We start from the raw sequence: 20,609 nt of genomic DNA, 5'->3' as shown, positions 1-20,609 counted from the left end.
AATATCCCATTTCTGTGTAATTATAGTATCAGATTAAGCTTGTCAATTAGAAGGGGCTTCCCCTAAAAAGGACCCGTAGAATAATTAAGGAATAATTATACTTTTTTTTTTTTAGGTTCGGTGTAATACCATAAATATTTCATATCGATTAAAAAATTATATTTAGTATCTTTAAAGTTTCTATTAGTCTAACAAATAGGTTCATTCATTAGTTAAATTTACTAAATTTATTGATATTAAAAAAAACTTAATAAAATTTGATTGTTTGACTTATTGTAGGTCAATTTTTTTTTTTTTTCTAAACTACCTTTATAACGATGAAGTTATACCTCCTCACATGCATGATAAAGATGCATAAGGGGAATTTCATGATAAAAATTTTATTTGAACTGCTATAATCAATAATAAGTCAATCGAGAATAACTATGGAATTTTATCTGATGCATACCAGAAATTTGGCCACAGCAACAAAGTCGAAGGATCTTTAAGAAAATCCTAAGGTTATTGAAGGACTAGTCCTGTAAAAGAGAGGTTAGCACTTCGATGCTTAAGTCAGTAATGGATTAAATAAAAATAAAAAGAAAACTTGAGATAAATGAAAATAATGGTGAGATATAATTAAAAATGATGAATATTCGTGTAGAGTGCAAATTGTAAGCTGAAATAGCCTAGGGACCGAGAGAGAGTAGTGCAGGAAATTGAGAATTTGAGAATAAGTGTGTTGTTACCAGAAGCCTGCACAAGCCTCTATTTATAGGCTTGTACATATTTGGATAGGGGGTCAATACTGAGATCTCTATACATCATTAGAAAAGTCTTTAAGTTGGCTATCATCTGCAACAAACTATTGGTAATTTCAATAAATATTGACTGAAATACGTGAGCTGGACTAAACTCGGTCAAGTCTGCCTAAAATTTGGGAGTTTTTTATTTGTAGATTTCCCAGCTAGTTTGTCACCTATTTACTTGGAACTCCCTGGAGATCTTTTAGGATGACATGTACAAATGTGTCAACAAGCCATATAATATGTCCTCCCAGCTTTATGATGACGTGTCCGACTGAAATGAGTTTATTTCTTTGGTCTACCATCTTACTAAAGTAGCAGGTAAGCCTGTGGGCGTCTCTTCCCTGGTGATGGATTTTTTCCGTCTTACTAATGGGCTTTATCCATCCTATTCATGAGTCAGCTGGACTCTTAGTCGGATGGGCTAATACGCCTAGCTTGTGGGCTTAGCCCGATAATTTTAGGGGCATCATCACTCCCCCCCCCCCCTCCAGGATTGCAAGTTGTAGGTTTGGATTGCTAGAGTGGGTAAGATATCCTGCAAATAAGAGAGATATTTCTCCCTACTTATCAGTGGGGCAGATAGAGCTTATCGAGTTTCCTCCTTTTTCATGTGGAAGTATGATTTCAAATTTTTAATTTACACCTGCAAAAGAGGAGATAGCTTTTAATGATAATGATTGCAAAAAGAGAAGGAGAAGAGTCTTATTTTCAAACTTCCTTGGAAGCTCGCACAGTTAGTGGGAGAAGATAGCAGTCTGCTTGAGTCCTTAAGTAGAAGGACTATTCATAAGAAATCATATATAAAGGATTTTCCTTATGTTTTTATTTTTACCATTCTCATTCTAAGGTAAAAAGAAAGTTTCTCCTTTTTCCTGTATCTGAAGTTAGGGTAATCTCTATTCCTTTGATTTCATAAGCTCTCTTCTTCCCGTTACCATCTTGCAGTGCCTTCATCTATAGGTAAGTTTCTTATTCTTTTTGAAAATTTTTAATCATTTTTTAGGGGGGCGTGGAAGCCCTCTCTATTAATTCCAATCCAACCACCAAGAGGAAAGAGGTGAGAAAGAAGAGAGTAGTAGAAAACACATATCTAGGGAAGAGTCAGAGAGAAGGAAAACCAAGGACATAGTGGTCGCGTCTGGTGCTGCATCCTATAGGGTTTTTCCCTCCTGCATAAAGGAGGAAGATTTAGGTATGAATAGAGCTAGGTTCAGGATACCTGATGATTTTCTGATTTAGGTCCCTGCTCCATCTGAGCGCTCTCTCCTCCTGATTTTCGTAAGCTTCTATGTAGCCCAGCTGGAGGCTGGATTATGATTTCCTATACTATCCTTCTTTATTGAAGTGTCTATTCAAGATCCCCCTGAACCAACTCGTTCCCAAAGCTTTCAACATCCTTGCCGGATTTTATATTTTAGTGAGCAATTTAGGTGAGACACATTTTGCCACTTAATTTCACCTCGTGGTCTTTTCTTATAGAATGGGTTCCAGTTGCTCCCGGTTTTCCTAAGTATTCCACTCGCAAGTGTCTTGTTGCTTTCCAAGCTTTATTAGAATGCTTAAACACTTTCCATTATTACCACCGTGAGCTTGTTCATTCGGCTCTTCTCTTTCATTACGCTCTGAGTCCCAAAGAGGTTGTTCTGCATACTACTGCTGGTATAATCCTCTTATATTCCTGATTTTTCATTTATATGCTTTTTCAATTTGCATTATATTGTACTAATATCCTACGTTTCCTGTAGTCAACATGTTCAACAAGTTGTTGCAGGACAAGGCTTCGGGCGAGGGAAAGAAAATTGGGATTGGTTCTTCATCCAAGAGTTCATCATCTAAAAGTCCTTCCTCGACTCCTACAAGTTCGGCTTCCATTGGTGATCCTAAGGAAAAACGTCAAGTAGAACCCATGTCGCCCCCTGATAAGAAATCAGGCTCCTTTGCTCCTCCTACGCCAAGCCTTCTACTCGCGCTGGCACTCTCCGTTCCTCAACCATGCAAATAAAAAGAGAGAAAACTCAGCTTTAATGATCTCCTACCTGCTGAAAGATGAGGGTGAGAGCGGGCTATTGATATTTTGAAGGGACTCCTTGCTCCCCCAGGACCTTCCTGGAGACTTTTCATCACGATCAAGTCATGAATTCGTTGGTCTCATATGCTAGTAAGGTGAGGAGTAAGAAAGTTTAATTTCAATATATGCTGACTTGATGGGTCTATTTAACTTGCAAACTGTCCTATTGATTGGGAACCTGTTAGAGTATGGAGGGCCTGTTGTGGAGGAGACCTAGAGCAAAGTGGAAGAGCTAGAGAAGGAGTTACAGGAGAAAGAGCGCAAGCATGAGGCCGACATTGTTCATTTTAAGTCTGAAATATTGAGTCTTCATGATCGTTTGGAGCAGGCGGTGTTAAAGCTTCAGGACTACCATATACTGAGGAGGAAAAGTAGAAATTTTATGAGCTATGGGCCAGCCGGCTAGTAGATTTCGAGAAGTCCAAGGAATTTCAGCGTCTCCTTGGGTGCTAGCTTCCCAACTGACCCAAGAGCGCTAGATCGTCGCAATACCAAATCTCCCACATGGAATTCTCTTCTTCTAAGTACTTGTCGATTATAAGCATTGAGTACTCTCTATTTGTACCTTTTCCTGCGGGCACAAGCATCTTCTAGCACTTTGTCTATCAGGTCAGATTAGTTTGAAGTAAGTTGTCATTGTTTTCCTAGTTCATAATTCTGGATCCTGAAGGTTTCCAGCTCAGCTTTAACCGAGATAACTACCTCTGATTCGTATACTAGATTGAAAGGAGTTTCTCCTATAGTGGAACAAGGAGTAATTTTGTATGACCACAGCATGCCAGGCAGTGCCTCTACCCATTGTTCACTTGCTTGCTCTAACTTTGTCTTGATCCCTTGAATTAGGATACAATTGAACTCAACCTGCTCGTTAGCTTGAGGATAGGTTACGGATGTGAAGCATTGTTGGATGCCCCGATCGGCACACCAATCTTGAATCTTCCAGCCCTAAAATTGACGATTATTGTTAGAAATAATAACGCGAGGTAAGCTATACCTGCAAATTATATTTTTCCAAAGGAATTTTATCACTTCATATTAAGTGATCCGGGCTAGAGATTTCGACTCCACCCACTTGCTGAAGTAGTCTACTGCTGCGAGAAAGAATTTTCGCTATCTTGGTGCAGTGGAGAAAGGTCCAACTATGTCTATTCTCCATTGAGAGAATGGGCAAGGTGCTAATATGGCCTTGAAAGGTTCAACTGGAACGTGGATTAGTGGGGCATGCTTATGGTTTCCTACTCGTAGAGTTTTGTTTGCCAAAGTCGCGCCACCTATGTGAGATCCACAAACTCCTTCATGTATTTCCTGTAATATGTTCCTACCTTCCTCTGTTGACAAGCATCAGAGATAAGGTTGAGTGAAATTACGCTTATATAGGATACCTCTAATAAAGAAAACTTGGTTGCCCTGCTCTTTAATCGGGCTGCATCTATTTCATCAACAAGAAGGACCTTCTATGAGGTAGTCTAAAAGGGGTTTGTTCCAATCCATTTCGATCTGCACGATAGTTATGTCACTTTCAAGGGAATTTTTAACAAGGGTTCTTACAGTAACAGTGCGAATGTTACAATCTACCAGGGAGCTAGCTAATCGGCTAAATAGTCCGCTTTAGTGTTTCCTGTCCGCAGGATTTGGTGCAGCTGAAAGTTCTTCAACCGACTAATAGGCTCATCTATTTCCTAAAGGTACTCTTTCATCCTGTCTTCCTTAATTTCATATTTACCCTCCAACTGATTTGTCACCAGCTGGGAATCGGAGTAGGTGATTAAACTCTTAGCTCCTGCATCCAAAGCCATCCTTATACCTGCAATTAGAGCTTCATATTCGGCCTTATTATTTAAGGCTTTAAAGTAGAAACGCAGAGCATATTCTAGTTCATCACCTTCCCGGCCGGTGAGCACCACTCCAACTCTACTGCCAGTAAGAGTGGAAGAGTCATCCGCATTCAACAACCAGTTTCCTTCGTCCTCATCCACGAGCGTGGCTCATTTATGAATTCACCCAAAGCTTGAGCTTTTACAACTGACCTGGGCTGATAAGAAATATCATACTCACTGATCTCGATAATCCACTTGATCATTCTTCCTGAGGTTTTAGCTTTACCTCAAAGTACCATTGTTTGGCCCCATGCAATACTTTGCTTACCTAATAGACTGTCATTTGGTGACCTTTCTCCTCTTTGATGAGCACAGAGCTAACTGCCTGCTGTTCTACTGCTAAGTAGAGATACAGGGTGTTGCTCCACCAGCCGGCTCTTCACCAGCATGTCATTGACATATACCTCCATGTTACATCCTAGTTGTTCTCAAAACATATGGTCCACTAAACATTGATATGTAGCACTTGCATTTGTAACCCAAAAAGTATAACAACATAGCAATAGATTCCCCCTGATGTGATGAAGGTAACTCGCTTTTGGTCATTAGGGTTAAGCATTATCTGGTGACAAACCTGCGAAGTATCCATTAGACTTAATAATTTATGGCCAGAAGTGGAATCCACCAGCTGGTCTATGTGAGGTAAAAGGTAGAAATCTTTGGACATGCTTTGTTGACATCTCGAAAGTCAACACACATGCGCCACTTGTTACCTGATTTGGGTACTAGAACCACTTTGAATAACCACTCTGGGAACTGGATTTCCTTGATATATCCAACTAACAACAACTTACTTACCTCTTTCTGTATGCTTTTATCTTTCTTAGGCCCAAAATGCCTCTTCTTTTGCTTTACTGGGGGGGGGGGGGGGGGGAGGCTAGACCTAAGTTCAGACTATGTATAGCTATTAGGATCAATCCCTACGAGATCACTGGCGGTCCAAGCAAAAACTTCAATGTTTTGCTGTAAAAAAGATGATTAATTATCCTACTAGTTCTGGACTCATCTGGAAACCGATCTTGGTGATCCTATTTGGCTCTCTAGGTACCAGCTGTATACTTAGTAGTTTTTCATCCGGTTGGAGACTAGTGGGAACAACGCCCTTCTGATCATCCTATTGGATAAAACCTTGACTGGTTTCCTTGTTGGGAGGGTCCACCTCCATCTTTCTGCTGCTTTTTATTACTTCCACGTAGCATTTTCGTGTTGTGTATTGATCACCCTTGACTTCTTCCACCTTGTCTCCAACAGGAAATTTCAGCTTCATAGGGTATGTAGAAACAACTGTGTGAAAGGTGTTTAGAGCATACCGTCCTAAAATCAGGTTATATGCTGATAGTATCCACAACTAGGAAGCGAACCATAAGGTTCCTCCTAGTGGGCTTCGTGCCCAACGAAAGGACAAGTGAAGTTTGTCCCAACAAGTATACGACATCTCTTGCAAAGTCATACTACAAAGTATCCACGGGCTCTAGCAGGATGTCCTCCATCTGTTGAAATACCTTGTACCATAGGACATCTGTGGAGCTACCTGAATCCATAAAGATAAGTTGAACAATATAATTAGCTACTGTGGCAGAAATAACAAGATGAGGTAAATGTACTCCCAAGGCGTCAGCGGGACCAAAATGGATCATTGGTCCCCCTATTGGGGCCTTGTCATCTATCTCCATTACGGTTCTGGTAGCCCTTGCATGGGCGCCTTTAGCTCGTCTTAAGTCCCTGTCTGTGGGTCCTCCTGCTATCATATGTATTATTCCTTTAGCGTTGATATCCTCCAGGCTCATTTCTCCATCTGGAGCTTCCTTCTTTTTATGTTCCCTTTAACGAGGATCCTTGTTTATTGCTCAGTCCTATGGAAATTGTGGTGATGGGAACATTCTTCTTTCTGTTCATGTTTTTTGTCTTTATCCACATAGTCTTTTAGGTAGCCAGCTTGAATGAGTCTTTTTATCTCTTGCCTAAACTAATAGCAGCGATTGGTATCATGCCCATACTCTCTATGGTACCTGTAGAAGTATTTAGATTTTGGGAGTTGAGGACCTTCCTTAGAAACTTTAGGCCACTGCAAAGCAGGAAGTCGGTCAATTGCCATAAGAATCCTTGTAGGACTAGTTACACGAGGTGTGTTAATGGTCATTTTTTGCATTGAGGGGGTTGAGACGCCCTCGTGGCTTAAGAATCCAATTGTAAGTGGCATAACAAATTGTTATTGGACAATATTAATTATGAAAATGGGACTATGGTTAGAATTAATGAGAAATTACCAGTGGTCGAGAAGAAATTATGTAAGAGATCATCAAGAGAAACAACGAAAAACAATATCGATAGTGCAAGTTCAAACTTAAGTTTCAAAGTTATAGAAGTATAACTTTCAAACTTAATTTATAAAGGTCAAAAATAGAAATTTTATACATCAAAGTAGTTTTCTTACCAATTTATTAAACTACCAAAATACCCCCACATCACTCCTCTTTCTCTACCCCACGTCTCCCTCTCTCTCTCTCTCACAAGTATATTAATTAGACTTCTCTTTAATCAACTAATTTCAAATTTATTAAGGATATATTAATTAGACAATATTTTTAATAATTTTTATTAATTATATTTCATAGAATATTGTAACAAAAATATTATTTACACTAATAAATCTATTTTGTTAATCATGTATATTTTTATTGAATTGAAAGTACGAAAAAAATTGAATTAAAGTACTTTGTTTCAATATGAACTTATCAAAGTTTGTTACACCTCTTTATAATCAAAGCACTTTTTCTAATAAATATGTTTTGGCTTATTATTAAGAAGCGCATAAGAGAATTTAATGAATATCACATCCAAGTGGTATAGAATCAATTTTAAAAAAACACATTGTTCTTTTGGAAATGTATTCATATTTACATAATTTTATTTTTTCTTTTACACAATTATAGTATTAAAATTATCATTACCACAGTTATAATATTTTATTTTTTCTTAATATAATTAATTTTCTTTCAATGCAGACAAAAAAACATATGTATAATTTGTTACAATATTTATAATTAATCAATCTTATGTTTCAATAGTTATGCGATGTCACAAATCATGAATTTAATTCAACAAATGAATTAGAATTAAAGAATTTTCTTTTTTTTTACGAGTAAAACTAATTTTATGCTTATTTAAAACTTAAAAAATATTATAAGTAAAATAAATATTATGCCCGCAAGTACTGCATGTAAATTTATATATTAATTTAAACACATTGATTAATTCATATTAATATTTTTATTATAATTTTTTTTATTTGTTCACACATCACGTGTACGTGAATGCTAGTGCGTCAATATCTGAATTCTTAGCTGTACAAGCGAAGCAAATATCTATGGGGTTTCCATGTCTAACATCTAAGAATCAATTCTCAATCACACACATTTTTAGATTTCACCTCTGCAGAAGAAGAATAAAGACTATGATGATCGTCTTGTTCTTTGCTTTTCCCTTCATGAACTTCTACGTTCTTGACCAGAGATAAGGAGGAATCCTGGACTCTGAGCCTAAACACCTCCCCAAATCCAGGAGGAATGGCGGGACACGGCTCCACGACATTTAGTGGAGGCATGGTCACCGGATCAAAAGCACGTCCGGAGATAGAAGCAGACAGAGATTCTTGTCTAGAGGGTATATGTTTCTCTCTAAGAGGTCGCTCATGAACTGGAACATCGATTCTTCCTACGTTAATGCCACCAACCATGTCAATGTCCATGTCAACCTCCTCCATATCAGACTTCGGATTGTGACTAGATGGTTGCACGGACAGTTTTATTTCCCTATTGTCTAGGCGGGCAGAGGTATCTTGTTTCAGACGATGAAATACTCCCCAAAGGAAGCGCTTCCCGTTCCAACCTGTAAAACATCCGAAAATGAAAAAATTAATGGCTAATGTAGAAGTTCTCAAACATTTGGCAACAAATATGACATTCACAATGGTAATTAGCCAAAGAGATATAAAGATCATCTGTTTAGTGCTTGATAAAATTCGACGTTCTTGATTATGTCCCTTAATTATTTCCAAGAAACAAAATTGCATTGCTCGCATCCACACAGAAAAAAAATAGTATAACTTTGAGGCCCACAATGGAATGAACAAGAAACCCCTCAAGTGACTTTCTTTCATTTACATTTTCACCTCCGCCAGACTACACAGACAAAAGAGAACATGATATTACATCCTTGGTAAAGAATCCGGTGAAAGCAAAGAAGATAGGTTAATGTTCAAATGTTGCAGCCAAATATGACTTGGCAATATCATGCCACAACCTAGAAGAAATATAAGAATGAAGATAGCACTAATTGAACAGCAGTAGGCTACCATTTCCATAAAAACCATAAAGACTAACATATGAGGAACATAAGGCCTCACATTGACAATTGGCAGGCAGAAGTCTGGAGGGAAAAACCAGAAGCTCAACATCCGCAATCTGTTTCCTCAATGCCAAGTTTCGGAAACTAATGTAGTCCAGGAGGAAGGCATAGTCCTCATATCTGTAAAGGAAGAGGCGGAAAGTGTATTAATATCTAGAAATTGCACTAATGAACTGCGAGAGATTAGGTGTTCTGCTATAATCAATGAATACAAAATGGAGAAACACCTCTCACTGTCACCCGGAAAGAAATACAATCCAATGTCCCTTTCATCTGGAATATAATCCTGGAATAAATTGATCCAGAATTTTTTGTAGGGAACCAAATGAAAATGAAGTACTTTAGGCATTTGCTTTGAAAATTCATGGATCTTTCTACGAACTCGGGTAGCAGGATGAGCATGAATTTGAGGATTCAGTACCCGATGTCTATGATCATCGTGGATCCTGAAGCTTCCCCTAGAAAATGAAAAAGAAAAAGTTATGCACGAAAAACTTTTCTGTAACATAATATTGTAAAGAATGCATACCATAATAAATTCATAGTTAAATAGAATGTTGTTGGATATCTAGAAGCAATCTTGTGGTCAACAAAATATTTCACTAACTGATAGTATCTATGAATCTGAAAGTTGACGAATGCCTTTAATGCACCATCCAAAAATCAATAGCAAGGGACAACCATCTAGCTTGAGCGTGGAGCTCAGTGAAACCACATAACTCTCCTCAGTGTCAAGTGAACCATAACGATCAAGCTGCTAATTCCTGGATCCGCTTTTGTCTTCATGCTTCCAAACTAATATGTAATGAAGATCAAATGGACATATTTATCTTACCTGCACTAGGTTTTGTGCAATTCAATTCCTTTCTCCACTTGATCCATATACCTTTTCCCAATGGGGAAACTATGATTTCATTATGTGTTCATGCACGCTTACGGACAAGAGAACAAGTAAGAAAAAGAGAAATGCTTTGACATCAGCATTTGCTTCTCTTGCCCAATGAAAAGTGTAGTACAAAGATTCAGAAACTTACTTCCAGACAGCATCCAAAGCAGGAGTTACTGAACGTTTCTCTAAATCAGGCAAAAGATTGTTATTCACATTCTCTGCATTACAAGTCCGCAGCTCAACAGCAGTGAGACGATTACCACCTATAAACAAGATTACTACTGAGTACTAAACATCATAAATTTCATGAGATGGATCTGCTGGCAACAGTCACCAAATTTTGATGCTTTTACAGTACAGGCAGTGACACTTCAAACTACAAGATAAGGATGACTTTTATGCAGATATTGATCTGTACTTCGAATCATTCTTTAATCTGCCATTTATACATAAGTCACATGATCTTCTCCAGTTCCTGCATAGTCCTCAAAGTGCACTCATTTATATATTTTTGCATTTTGTCCTCTTCTGATGGATTGATTTGTCTTACAATATTATGCACATTTTCAACATATAAATTACCCAGATGACAGTGGATGGTGGGACTAGCATTGAGCATTTCCCATTCCTTACAATTCAGGAAAATCTAAAAGCCGATGAGCATATTGTACGAATAATTGTGCAGTAGATATATAACATTGTAAACATTTTCTTTATTTGGCTGCTAAAATCTATATATGATTTTCCTTTAAAACATTCCATAGTCCAGAGGCAGTTAATTTTTTTAATTACACTGTACCTCTATATCTCTCGCTTATCATGCATACACTTATGTTTTCTATAAAAACAACTCCTTCCAAGATCCTCTTCTCAATGATTAGTTACTTTGTTATAATGGTTATATTTATTTCATAAACATGTATAGTGTGTGTATATACTATAATAAACTTATAGCATTATTCTAAAATTTGTATTTTCAAATATTACAAAAAGAATTAGACATATTAAATAATGTCTAACTAAATTCAACTAACAAGATTAAGTAAATCTTTTCAAGAGTTTAAATATTTTGCATATGTTTTGCTATCTCCAATCAAGATATCATGATCTCTGTATTTCTTTATTTTTATATCAGATTTTGTTGCAATCTATCAACAAATTGGTCCATAATAATAAATATAAAGATGGGGAAAAACAATTTCACATCTTTTTGTTTAAGTTACAATGAAGATGCAATTTTTAGAAACAAGACCAACTTAAAAGGATAAACAAAAATAGGCCTAAATTTTTATAAGAATTAAACTCATGTTCGTGTTATCATGAATAGTTAATTCTTCAAAAATATAATATAATTTAATAAAATGTTGAATATTGGATATCAAAATAAAAATATAAATAGGATATATTAGGATATGCATTTGACAATATAATATAAAATTTTTACAAAAAGAAATTTTACCGCCATGGAGATTTTTTGTTCATTGCGATAGGATGCATAACTTTTGCATTTCAAAATGATACTACTATTTTATATTATTTAGATAATAGAGATTGCAATGATACATTTTTATTTTCTCAATTAAATTAAAAGTAAAATGTATCTACTAAAGAAAATTTATAATTTGAGTAAAGAAAAATTATTGTAAAGCAAGTATAAATGTCAAAGAAGCATATGTATATGGATATAATATTTTTGTGCCTAGATAAATTTGAAATATTAAAATAAATGTAAGTATTTTTCAGTACATACATTTTTAATTAGTATTAATTGTTAATAAAATTATGTATGTTGTACATGCATTACCAAAATTCAAACTATTTCTATGAGTATTATAAAAAGAAATAAAAGTACAATTAAAAATATTTACATATATGGTTTCTTTGTTATTATTTGTATCATCTATTGTCATAAATATTAAGATATTTCTTAATTTATTAAATTATTCATTTTTGGTAATGTATATAATTCAATCTTTTTATAAAGATTTATACTCAAGTGCAATGCCCGTAAATTTTACTATTATTAGCATTTATAAAAGTATAAATGTCCCTAAAAAATTCTTTCATTTTTTGATTTGATTAAATTAATCCTGTAATATTGTTATTTTTAAGGAAAAAAAATATAAAATATATACTTATTTCTATTAATTATTGTTACATTGTTCATTCTACTTCAATTAATTATCTTTTCCATTATACTTATTTACTCATATTAATTTCTTTCTATATTATATTCATAATATAACACAATGTTGATAAAAAGTATGTTATAATATGACATGAAATAACTAAAAAAAGTCATGAAAATTGAAAAGATTTAATACATTGAGAACCTTCCTAGTATAGATTTAAATGAGAATTAGTTAGATCGTCATGTTAAAATAGGTTAAAAGACAAAATAAAATCAACTAACGAATTTTCATGTAAAAAAAAATATTTTGAAGAGTAAAAGGAGTTCAAAGACAGATGAGAATCAATTAAACTGCTTATCCTATACAGAAAATACTTTTGTAGTATGATAGACTAAAAAGTAATTCAAAATGTAATTATTGCGTGTCATATGATTTTTTGCTCATCATGATATACTAGGAACAAATAATATATGAGATTCAATCTTTTCAACAGGGTATGATAGAAATTTGTTCATTGTAAAAAAAAATACCAAAAGGTGTATATGTTTTCTTAAAAGTGAAAAAAAAAAAAGAAGAAGAAGAAAAATTGGCACTCAACCATAGATAAACATCGTCTATACTGCTCTTGTTACTTTCAGTATGTCAAAAAGTTAGAGTTTATTTCGTAAACTGAACTTTATTTTTTTCAAAATTCTCATCTTAATTAAAGAATTAGCGTGATATAAATTAACTTTCAACTACTATTTGAAAAGAAATTAGTTAAAATGTACACAAAAATTAAATAATTTTGATCTAAAACTGGGTGTTAGTTCAACCTACATTCTTAATATTGAATGGGCCACGACTACGTGTTTATGAGGATATATATACATAAGTCCACAGAAATTAAATGCATTCCTCTTTTATAGCAGCCTAACTTTTTGGTTTTTAAATTGAAAAGTAACTTATATTAGCATATATATTAAATATAGAATGTTTGTTTACTAAGGTATTTGTATTTTTCAAGTGAATTTTCTAAAAGAATATTTGAGAATATATATTCTAAATTTATCAGAAAGACATGAATTCTCTGAATTTTATATCCTAGTCATCTAATGATATCAAAATTTAGCAGCATATATGAACTTTGGAGGGTGGAATCATTGGAGAATTTAACAGCAACCATAAATAAATATATAGAAAGCATGCAGACTTGTGAAGCAAATGAGTGGATACTGCCCTTGCCTGAAATGGTAACTAGTGATGCATTCTGCGATGGAGATGGAGCAGATAAGGGCTTATGCATTGAACTTCTTGCCTTGGTTTGAGGCAATTGAACATTTGTTGGCAGCTCCTTCTGTATGTGTTTGTTCATAGGTGCTCGAGAAGGTTGGAAGCTGCCTACCGATCTTTGCAATTCTGATGAAACCATATTGAACTTTTACACGGATGTAATATATTTCAAACATGATACTTAAATGAGATCAAATTACAAAAGTTCATAGGACTTTAAATATATAAGAGGTAATGAACTTACATGTCACTAGAATTAGTATTTATCTCCTTTCCATACAAAACCATAAATTTCTTCTTTTTCCCTCCTAAACATTTTATTTTTATTCCCCTCCGTTGCTTGTATAAATTCTCCCATCCATTTTAGCAATCCTATCTAATCATCTTCCTCACCATCATATGCACTACATTCCCCCATTCAAACCATCACAACCAACGACTTTCTTGAGACTTTGGACAAAGGATTTAAAGAAATTTTGAGTGCCAATTAAGATTATGGATTATTTCAGAGTAGTGCTCCTTCATTCAGATTGCCACGGGACAACTGGAGAGTCGGAGCACCAACCACCTCTAGTAAATTAAGTGACTTAGAGCATGAACTCATCATGCTTTACTTGTTGGTATTCAACAAGCGTCTCATAAGAAACAAGAGGAAATCCAAATATCTTCAATAAATTTTACATTTTACACAAACATATAGCCTGTGCGCATTTCCTTTTTTCTTTCCTTATTCTATTTTTGTGATATCATATATTCATCCATTTTGCACAGCGATAACACCAGTTGCAATAGATCACCTATGCATAATGTCCTTATTTAAGATTTTGATGAACCTTATTACAAATCAAAGCAGGCTTTAAGAAACCAAATAAATCAGGTGCAAGTATGTCTATTTATTTCAGAAGCCCTATGGAAAACAGACAGAAAAGTGATCACCTGAGAGTTTCTTGGATTTTTGTACTTGCCCTTCATAGATCTCCATGTTGCCAGGCCTTTGAGGCTTTGATTGCGCTAAACCACCTGAAGCAAGATCCTGCTCAGAGGAGAAACATAAGGGTGTAGTTCTGGGCCTGCTCAGTGTTCTCTCCAATTTATTTACCCCAATCCGAGGCCCTGGGGGCTTTGAGTGACAAGTAATATTTGAAGGGGCCAAATATTTCTTTTCTCCTGCTGAGAGCTTGATAGCTTCTTTGACACAGATGTATTTAGTCTTCCCAGTTGCCACTTTCTTTTCCCAATCAACAGAACCCTTCCTAGATTGGTTAAGCAATTTTCTACTCCCTCCACACAGCAAACCACCCTTCTGTGCTTCCACAGAGTTAGTTGATTTTGACACGCTGGGAAACTCTCCAATCGGACAAGATGCAAGTGACTTTGCTTTAGAGCTAGATTCACATTCTTCGCAATGCCAGTCGTCTATGTGCTCCTCTAGAGGGGTTCTCATGCAATACCTATTATCAGGATAAGATAACAACTCTATTGTAAAAGATAAACAAGTTGCAGAATTCAATTTCAGACAAATAGCAAGCTTATTAAGACTCAAGTCCACCAGATTACTAAAACAAGCAAATAGCTTCCTGACCATTTGCCACCAGAGTCCCTCCAACCCTGCTTTCCTTTTGCTACCAACCACCCAAAATTCGAAAATATACACAGAAAAATACATAAAAATACAACGAGCTATTGAGCAACAGAAGAGTTGCATAGTTCTTACATATGCTCACAATTTATTTTACATTGACAGCAAGTAACTAATGCATCAGCAACCCCAACATCACCACAGATATCACAAGGGCCCTCCTGCAAATAGAAAGACGTGCAATAAGTATAAGATATTCATTTTCCATGCATGACTGTTCCACATTCTACTGAATTAGATTATGCAGCAGTGAAACAATGTTCTTAGCATGATTATGAAACAATTAGCACAGAGCTTAACCAATTAAAAGGTTTGAGAACAACAAAAAGGAACTACTTTAGAATCTAATAGCATTACTATGCATGAAAAAGTAGATGAATTAAAGCAATTAATATCAAATGCAATAATTGATAAACCGAAGGAAATAAATCGGAAGTGCAAGTGAGATGCATATGAGAGAGAAAATTGAGGGTTGGTGACACATTCTTATAGTACAGGAACAGACAAACTTTTCTGTTCCATTTATGAGGATCAACATGATGAAACATAATGAATAGCTAGTGCAATAGACCAAACCTTGCGTGTAAGAATGGCCTAACAAAACTATCCACGTTTATCATAAGAAAGCAACTGAAATTAGAAACATTGTCATCCAAATTCATGAATATAAATGTTAGAAACTTATTTCTTTTTCAGCTCTCTGAATTACAAGAAATATACTCAAATGATAAATCTGGTAATCCGAATTCATGAACATAAATGTTAGAAAGCTGATTTTCCTTCTCAACTCTCTTAAGTATAGAAGCTGAATACCGAACTCTGGGCAGTCTTGGTAATTCAGATATCTTGAGGAGATTTCCTGGAAACTGAAAAAATACACTTTGAAAATATCAAGAATCTGGCAGCACTACAGTTTCAGAAAAAACTTAAAGATCCACCATAGAAGCCAATCCATATGCTCTTCACTGAATCACTTAACGAGTTTTCAAATAAACTTAAATGCAAATGGAAGTAAAAGTAACCAATAAACATTAACAAACAAGTTCCTTTTCATGTAAATAATTCCTATTTCTGCATCTGCTGCTACCTTACTGCAAGGTGAAGCAATTAAAATGATGTAGAGAAAATAGGAACGAAGCATGAAACCTTTAAGTAGCTAAAGAGGAAAATCCCATGATAATGGTGCATAGGGAAACCAATAAGTTCCTATAAGAGAAAAGGCACAATTTTTAAGGGGGTCAAACAAAATAATTTTAGCAAGTTAAAATTTCCCTTACTACTTTTCCTTTGAACAAAAAGGAGATTAGCAAGCACTTGAAGGAGGCACATAAAAGAGATGATGGAAACATTATAACAGCACGGACCACATCAATTCAGTTTCACTTTCCCCTTATACTTCTGGTGGAGGATGGAAGAAATGATCTCTTTGATGACAGATAAGCAGCATAAGCAGCAGGTGCCACACAGTCTAATGGGATACGATCAACTTTATCATAAGGATTTCAAAAGATTCTGAATAGATAACTGTGCCTAGAAAGGATCACCTCTTCCTTTTTTTTGTCTTTTAGGGATTCAAAGGCCACTAGCAGCATTATCAGCTGAACTACATGTTGAGAAGTGTAGCAAAGAAGTAAGAAAGAATAGTTCAACATTTCAGTCATTGCTTCAGGTGTGAGGCTCACACTCAATATCAAATAATCTAAGCATGTTATTTTGATAAATCAAAAGTCATTGCAACAAGCGCAACCCTCGTGTTTTTGAGCTTGGATCTTCAACGGACTTCCAGTGATAAACATGAGGAATAGGAGGTGAAATAAGAATCTAGCAAAGTCCCACTCCTTATTTCTAGAAAGTTTGTCCGCTAGGCTCATAAGTTATACCAACTTAATCTGGAAACTGAATCCAGTGTAAATTTGATCACTAAACTAGCATTGATAATCTACCTTAGCAACTAAACTAGCTAATAAGTCTTACAGACATAATTTGTTGTCTTTAACAAAAATTGTATTGCCCAACTATAGGGAACAAAACTTACCTACAGAAGCTTCACACAGAAAGATTGATGCAAGAAAAATGTAATTGAGCAAGCAGCAATTTGGTTGTGGAAATGAGTGTTAATTCACCTTTTAAGCTTCTATACATTTAGGTTAAAATTGGTCATGACATGGCAAATAATAAGATCCAGAAAATCTCACCTTACAGTTTATTAGTAGCTAAACTTTTTGCCGAATTCATAAAGAAATCATAATGCAGCCTGAATTATTCATAAAGCATTAATACTTAAAAATTCACTTTAACGTGGTTACGATAATCAGCCAAAATATTCAGCACACCCCCAGAAGTATATTTAGCATCCATCATGTTTTTAAACAAGATAATACCTTACTGTAGATGTTCCACTTGAACTATGGCTCTTTGCTACTCTTAACTAATTTTAAGTTCCTTGCTAAGGAGGGTGTACGAGATATGCCAATAAGGAGATATATATGACACCCCTAGCACTTTGGCATCAGAGTTACAAACTCAAAGGAAAACATAATAAATGCATGCAAGCTTTAGTAGCAGCTATTGAGGAAAATCTGATGGGAACTTCTTCAGCTAGGTGAACCACAAGCATGCATGCGGGCAGAAACAAAGCCCTGAAGTTAAGACACACAAGTGCCCTTTAGAATAAGATAATGACATGTCAAAATATTAGAAGTAGCTTTTTTTAGCCATTAGTTGGTTTTTTCATATAGTTTGATAACTAGGACAAATGAGAGATTTTGGAATCAAGTCTCCAACCATCAATATGTGAAAAAGAATTCTGCACATTTCACTTCAATAAAGAACGCACTTGCACGTCAGGGCCATGTTCGAGACTTTTGTTACATGTATATGCTTTCAAATGAGAGCAACTTCAGCTTCTTGCAGATCTTGTAGTAGTTATTCCAAGTGTTCAATTATTATAGTATTGCTGGTTCATGCAAAGGCAATAATAATATGTTAAAGATAAGTAGTACTGTATCACTTGATCACATGTCATTGCTTTGGCAAAAGATGTAGCCCATACGAAGCATTGTCATATATACTTCTCTGACGTACTCTTACTTATACCCCATAGACAAATCAATTGTGTGATTTTTATCTATACTACTGTAAACCCGACATGGGAACAAAATTGGAGGTCCCCGGATATAATAAAATATATATATATATATATTTTTATAATATTTCTTAAACAATGAAGGAAATGAAAGAAATTTCTGAAGACCAATAGAAACTATAAAGTAAGTATAGTAAAGTCACACAAACAGAATATTTTGGCTCCTTAGGAACCCATACTAGTTGTCTGTACAGTCTAGAGGAGATGAGAATGTCATTTACATGCCCACATTTTCTTTACATTCGTACCACTCGAACCAAGACCTCTTTGTGTGTATATCAAGAAAAAACCAAAATTGTGCATGTATATCTATTTATTTGTACATATATCAAAAAGAAAAAATAGCAACATCTTTAAATTCAACTGAAAAACCATTACTGTATAAGCTTATTCTTGATCTTGATACTGAATGATTTCTTAATTACCAAAAGCAAAAAAAAAAAGTTGTACTACCATTATGTTCTCAAGTACCAAATCATTTCAACATTATTAAATGAAAAAGAAAATCATGTCTTCATTATTTTTCATCAATTTAAATTCTTCAACAAGAAAAGCTCCAAAACCACGCTTTAGTTCCCCATCCCAGAACTTGCACAAACTCAAAGACATCGACTTCTCAAGAATCCATCAAATTTATAGAACAAAACCATGTCACCATTTCGCCCTTTACGTTCTCCAATAACAAAACTCAACAAATATCCCATTGAAATCAACACACGCACGCGCACCACATTCAGAAGTTCTACAAATATAGTTCCTGTAAAAATATAACTAATTTATATATAACAACGTGCATTACGATTTTAGCAACATGATCATTTTTTAGTGAGAAAAAACAAAAACCCAAGAAAGTGAACACAAAAATAAAGCAGCATTAAGTGTTTATGTTGGGGATTCTCACCATGTGGTGGGCCTGAGATGTTGGAGAGCAAGAATGCGTGGTGCTGTTTTTCTCGGAAATCAATACCTATATTTTTTGCGTCTGTTGTTTAATAACAATTCTTCAAACGCACACCACCACTACAGAACTGCGTGTAGTCGAGAGAGAGAGAGTTGAATCGTGTGTGAGTGAGAGTGAGAGGCAGGTGAGTGTGTGTGGAAAAGGACAAGGCGTGGATGAGACTCAGACCACTTTCTTCTGTTGCTTTTTGCAATGAATTTGATAAAAAATAATCACTTTTGCTAGAAATAAGTCTTAGACAATAATAGAATAAATGACATCAGTGTTTATTTTTGCATAAAGTTTCACATAATATTGAAAAAAATAAAAAAAAAAAATTTTTTTACAGTATTATCATCACAACTTATAAAACAAAAAATATTAATAATCGGGTTTATTTAATTTTCTTCAAAAAAGTTTTAAAATTATAATTTTTTTTTATAACTGACCACTTTCGTTCGGATTTGGACGAAAAATATTTATGCTCGCAAAAAGATTATATAAGTTTTTAATATTTTTCCTGTAATATATATAAAGTAAAAATGGTGTAACTGTAAAAACATATTTTTCATAAATTGTAGCCATTATATAGAAAGTAGTCGTTAATGAATGAGAAAATCAGTAATTTTTTGGTACTTTTTTTTACTTCTTATATATGGGGCGAGATTAACATTATTGTTGTGTCTATTTCTTGAAAATGTCTTATTCAAGTACTTTACTAGTATTGCAAGGAACATATGTAATAATGTCGTTCACATTACCCTATATAAGAAGTAAAAAAATAGTACAAAAAACTGACTATTTTTTTCATTCATGAACAACTACTTTTTATCCATTTACTATAATTCGATGATAATATTTTATGAGTGTCGAATCCACCAAAAATAATTCTTACGAACAGTTTTGTAGAAGTGTGAGTAGGATCGAATCCACAGGGATTGGACTTAAATTAATTCTTTCAAAAATAAGAATAATTAGGGGGTTTATGATTGTGAAGAAGAATAAAAAATAAAAACTAAATTAAGCTAAAAAGCTAATAAAATTAGAAGAGATAAATATAAGAGAAAAGTATTCCAGGTAAAGACAGGATCATGCTTAATTCCACGGTCGATCATTGATGCAAAGATAACAATCATTCATGATAGATAAATTGATTATGGCCATTGGTACGACCTAACGACCTTACCTTGTGGATAGTTAAGGAACGTCCGTTGACTAAATCCCTAATTAGTAAACAACCTTAGGAACGTGCTCAAGATTTAATTTACCGACAGCGTTAAGAACTAGAAAGGCCCAATTCTAACCAATAAATTCCTACGAGGATTTATTTAAGTTAGATTGTGCATTCCCCACGACATAATCGAAAACTTCTACATAATCAATTATGCTATGTTACCACTAGTTATTGAACTAAACAAACAATTACGGATTTGCAAGTTCAATTGGCTAGGC

At 34.7% G+C, this 20,609-nt stretch overlaps 2 protein-coding genes across 2 annotated transcripts; both read right to left on the bottom strand.

Moving 5' to 3' along the window:
* Positions 1-4,535: 4,535 nt before the first annotated feature.
* LOC148788763 (uncharacterized) lies at positions 4,536-5,143 on the bottom strand. The gene is made up of 3 exons (XM_088878134.1): positions 5,056-5,143; positions 4,884-4,941; positions 4,536-4,770 (listed from the first exon to the last, which is right to left on the bottom strand). Exons 1-3 carry the CDS (start codon positions 5,141-5,143, stop codon positions 4,536-4,538), a joined length of 381 nt encoding a protein of 126 aa, XP_088734260.1.
* Positions 5,144-7,993: 2,850 nt separating this feature from the next.
* Positions 7,994-19,181, bottom strand: LOC105157988 (PHD finger-containing protein 1). The gene is made up of 8 exons (XM_011074568.3): positions 19,119-19,181; positions 15,148-15,233; positions 14,370-14,884; positions 13,386-13,559; positions 10,175-10,292; positions 9,368-9,598; positions 9,139-9,260; positions 7,994-8,621 (listed from the first exon to the last, which is right to left on the bottom strand). The coding sequence occupies exons 1-8, from the start codon at positions 19,119-19,121 to the stop codon at positions 8,137-8,139; spliced, it is 1,734 nt and encodes a 577-aa protein (XP_011072870.1). The 5' UTR covers positions 19,122-19,181; the 3' UTR covers positions 7,994-8,136.
* Between the last annotated feature and the right edge of the window lie 1,428 nt (positions 19,182-20,609).

This window comes from Sesamum indicum, linkage group LG3, assembly GCF_026168435.1.
Source record: "Sesamum indicum cultivar Baizhima isolate 11 linkage group LG3, ASM2616843v1, whole genome shotgun sequence".
In the NCBI taxonomy this organism is placed as follows: domain Eukaryota; kingdom Viridiplantae; phylum Streptophyta; class Magnoliopsida; order Lamiales; family Pedaliaceae; genus Sesamum; species Sesamum indicum.
The sequence above is the reverse complement of the archived record's forward strand: the minus strand, read 5'-3'. Positions and strand labels throughout refer to the sequence as shown.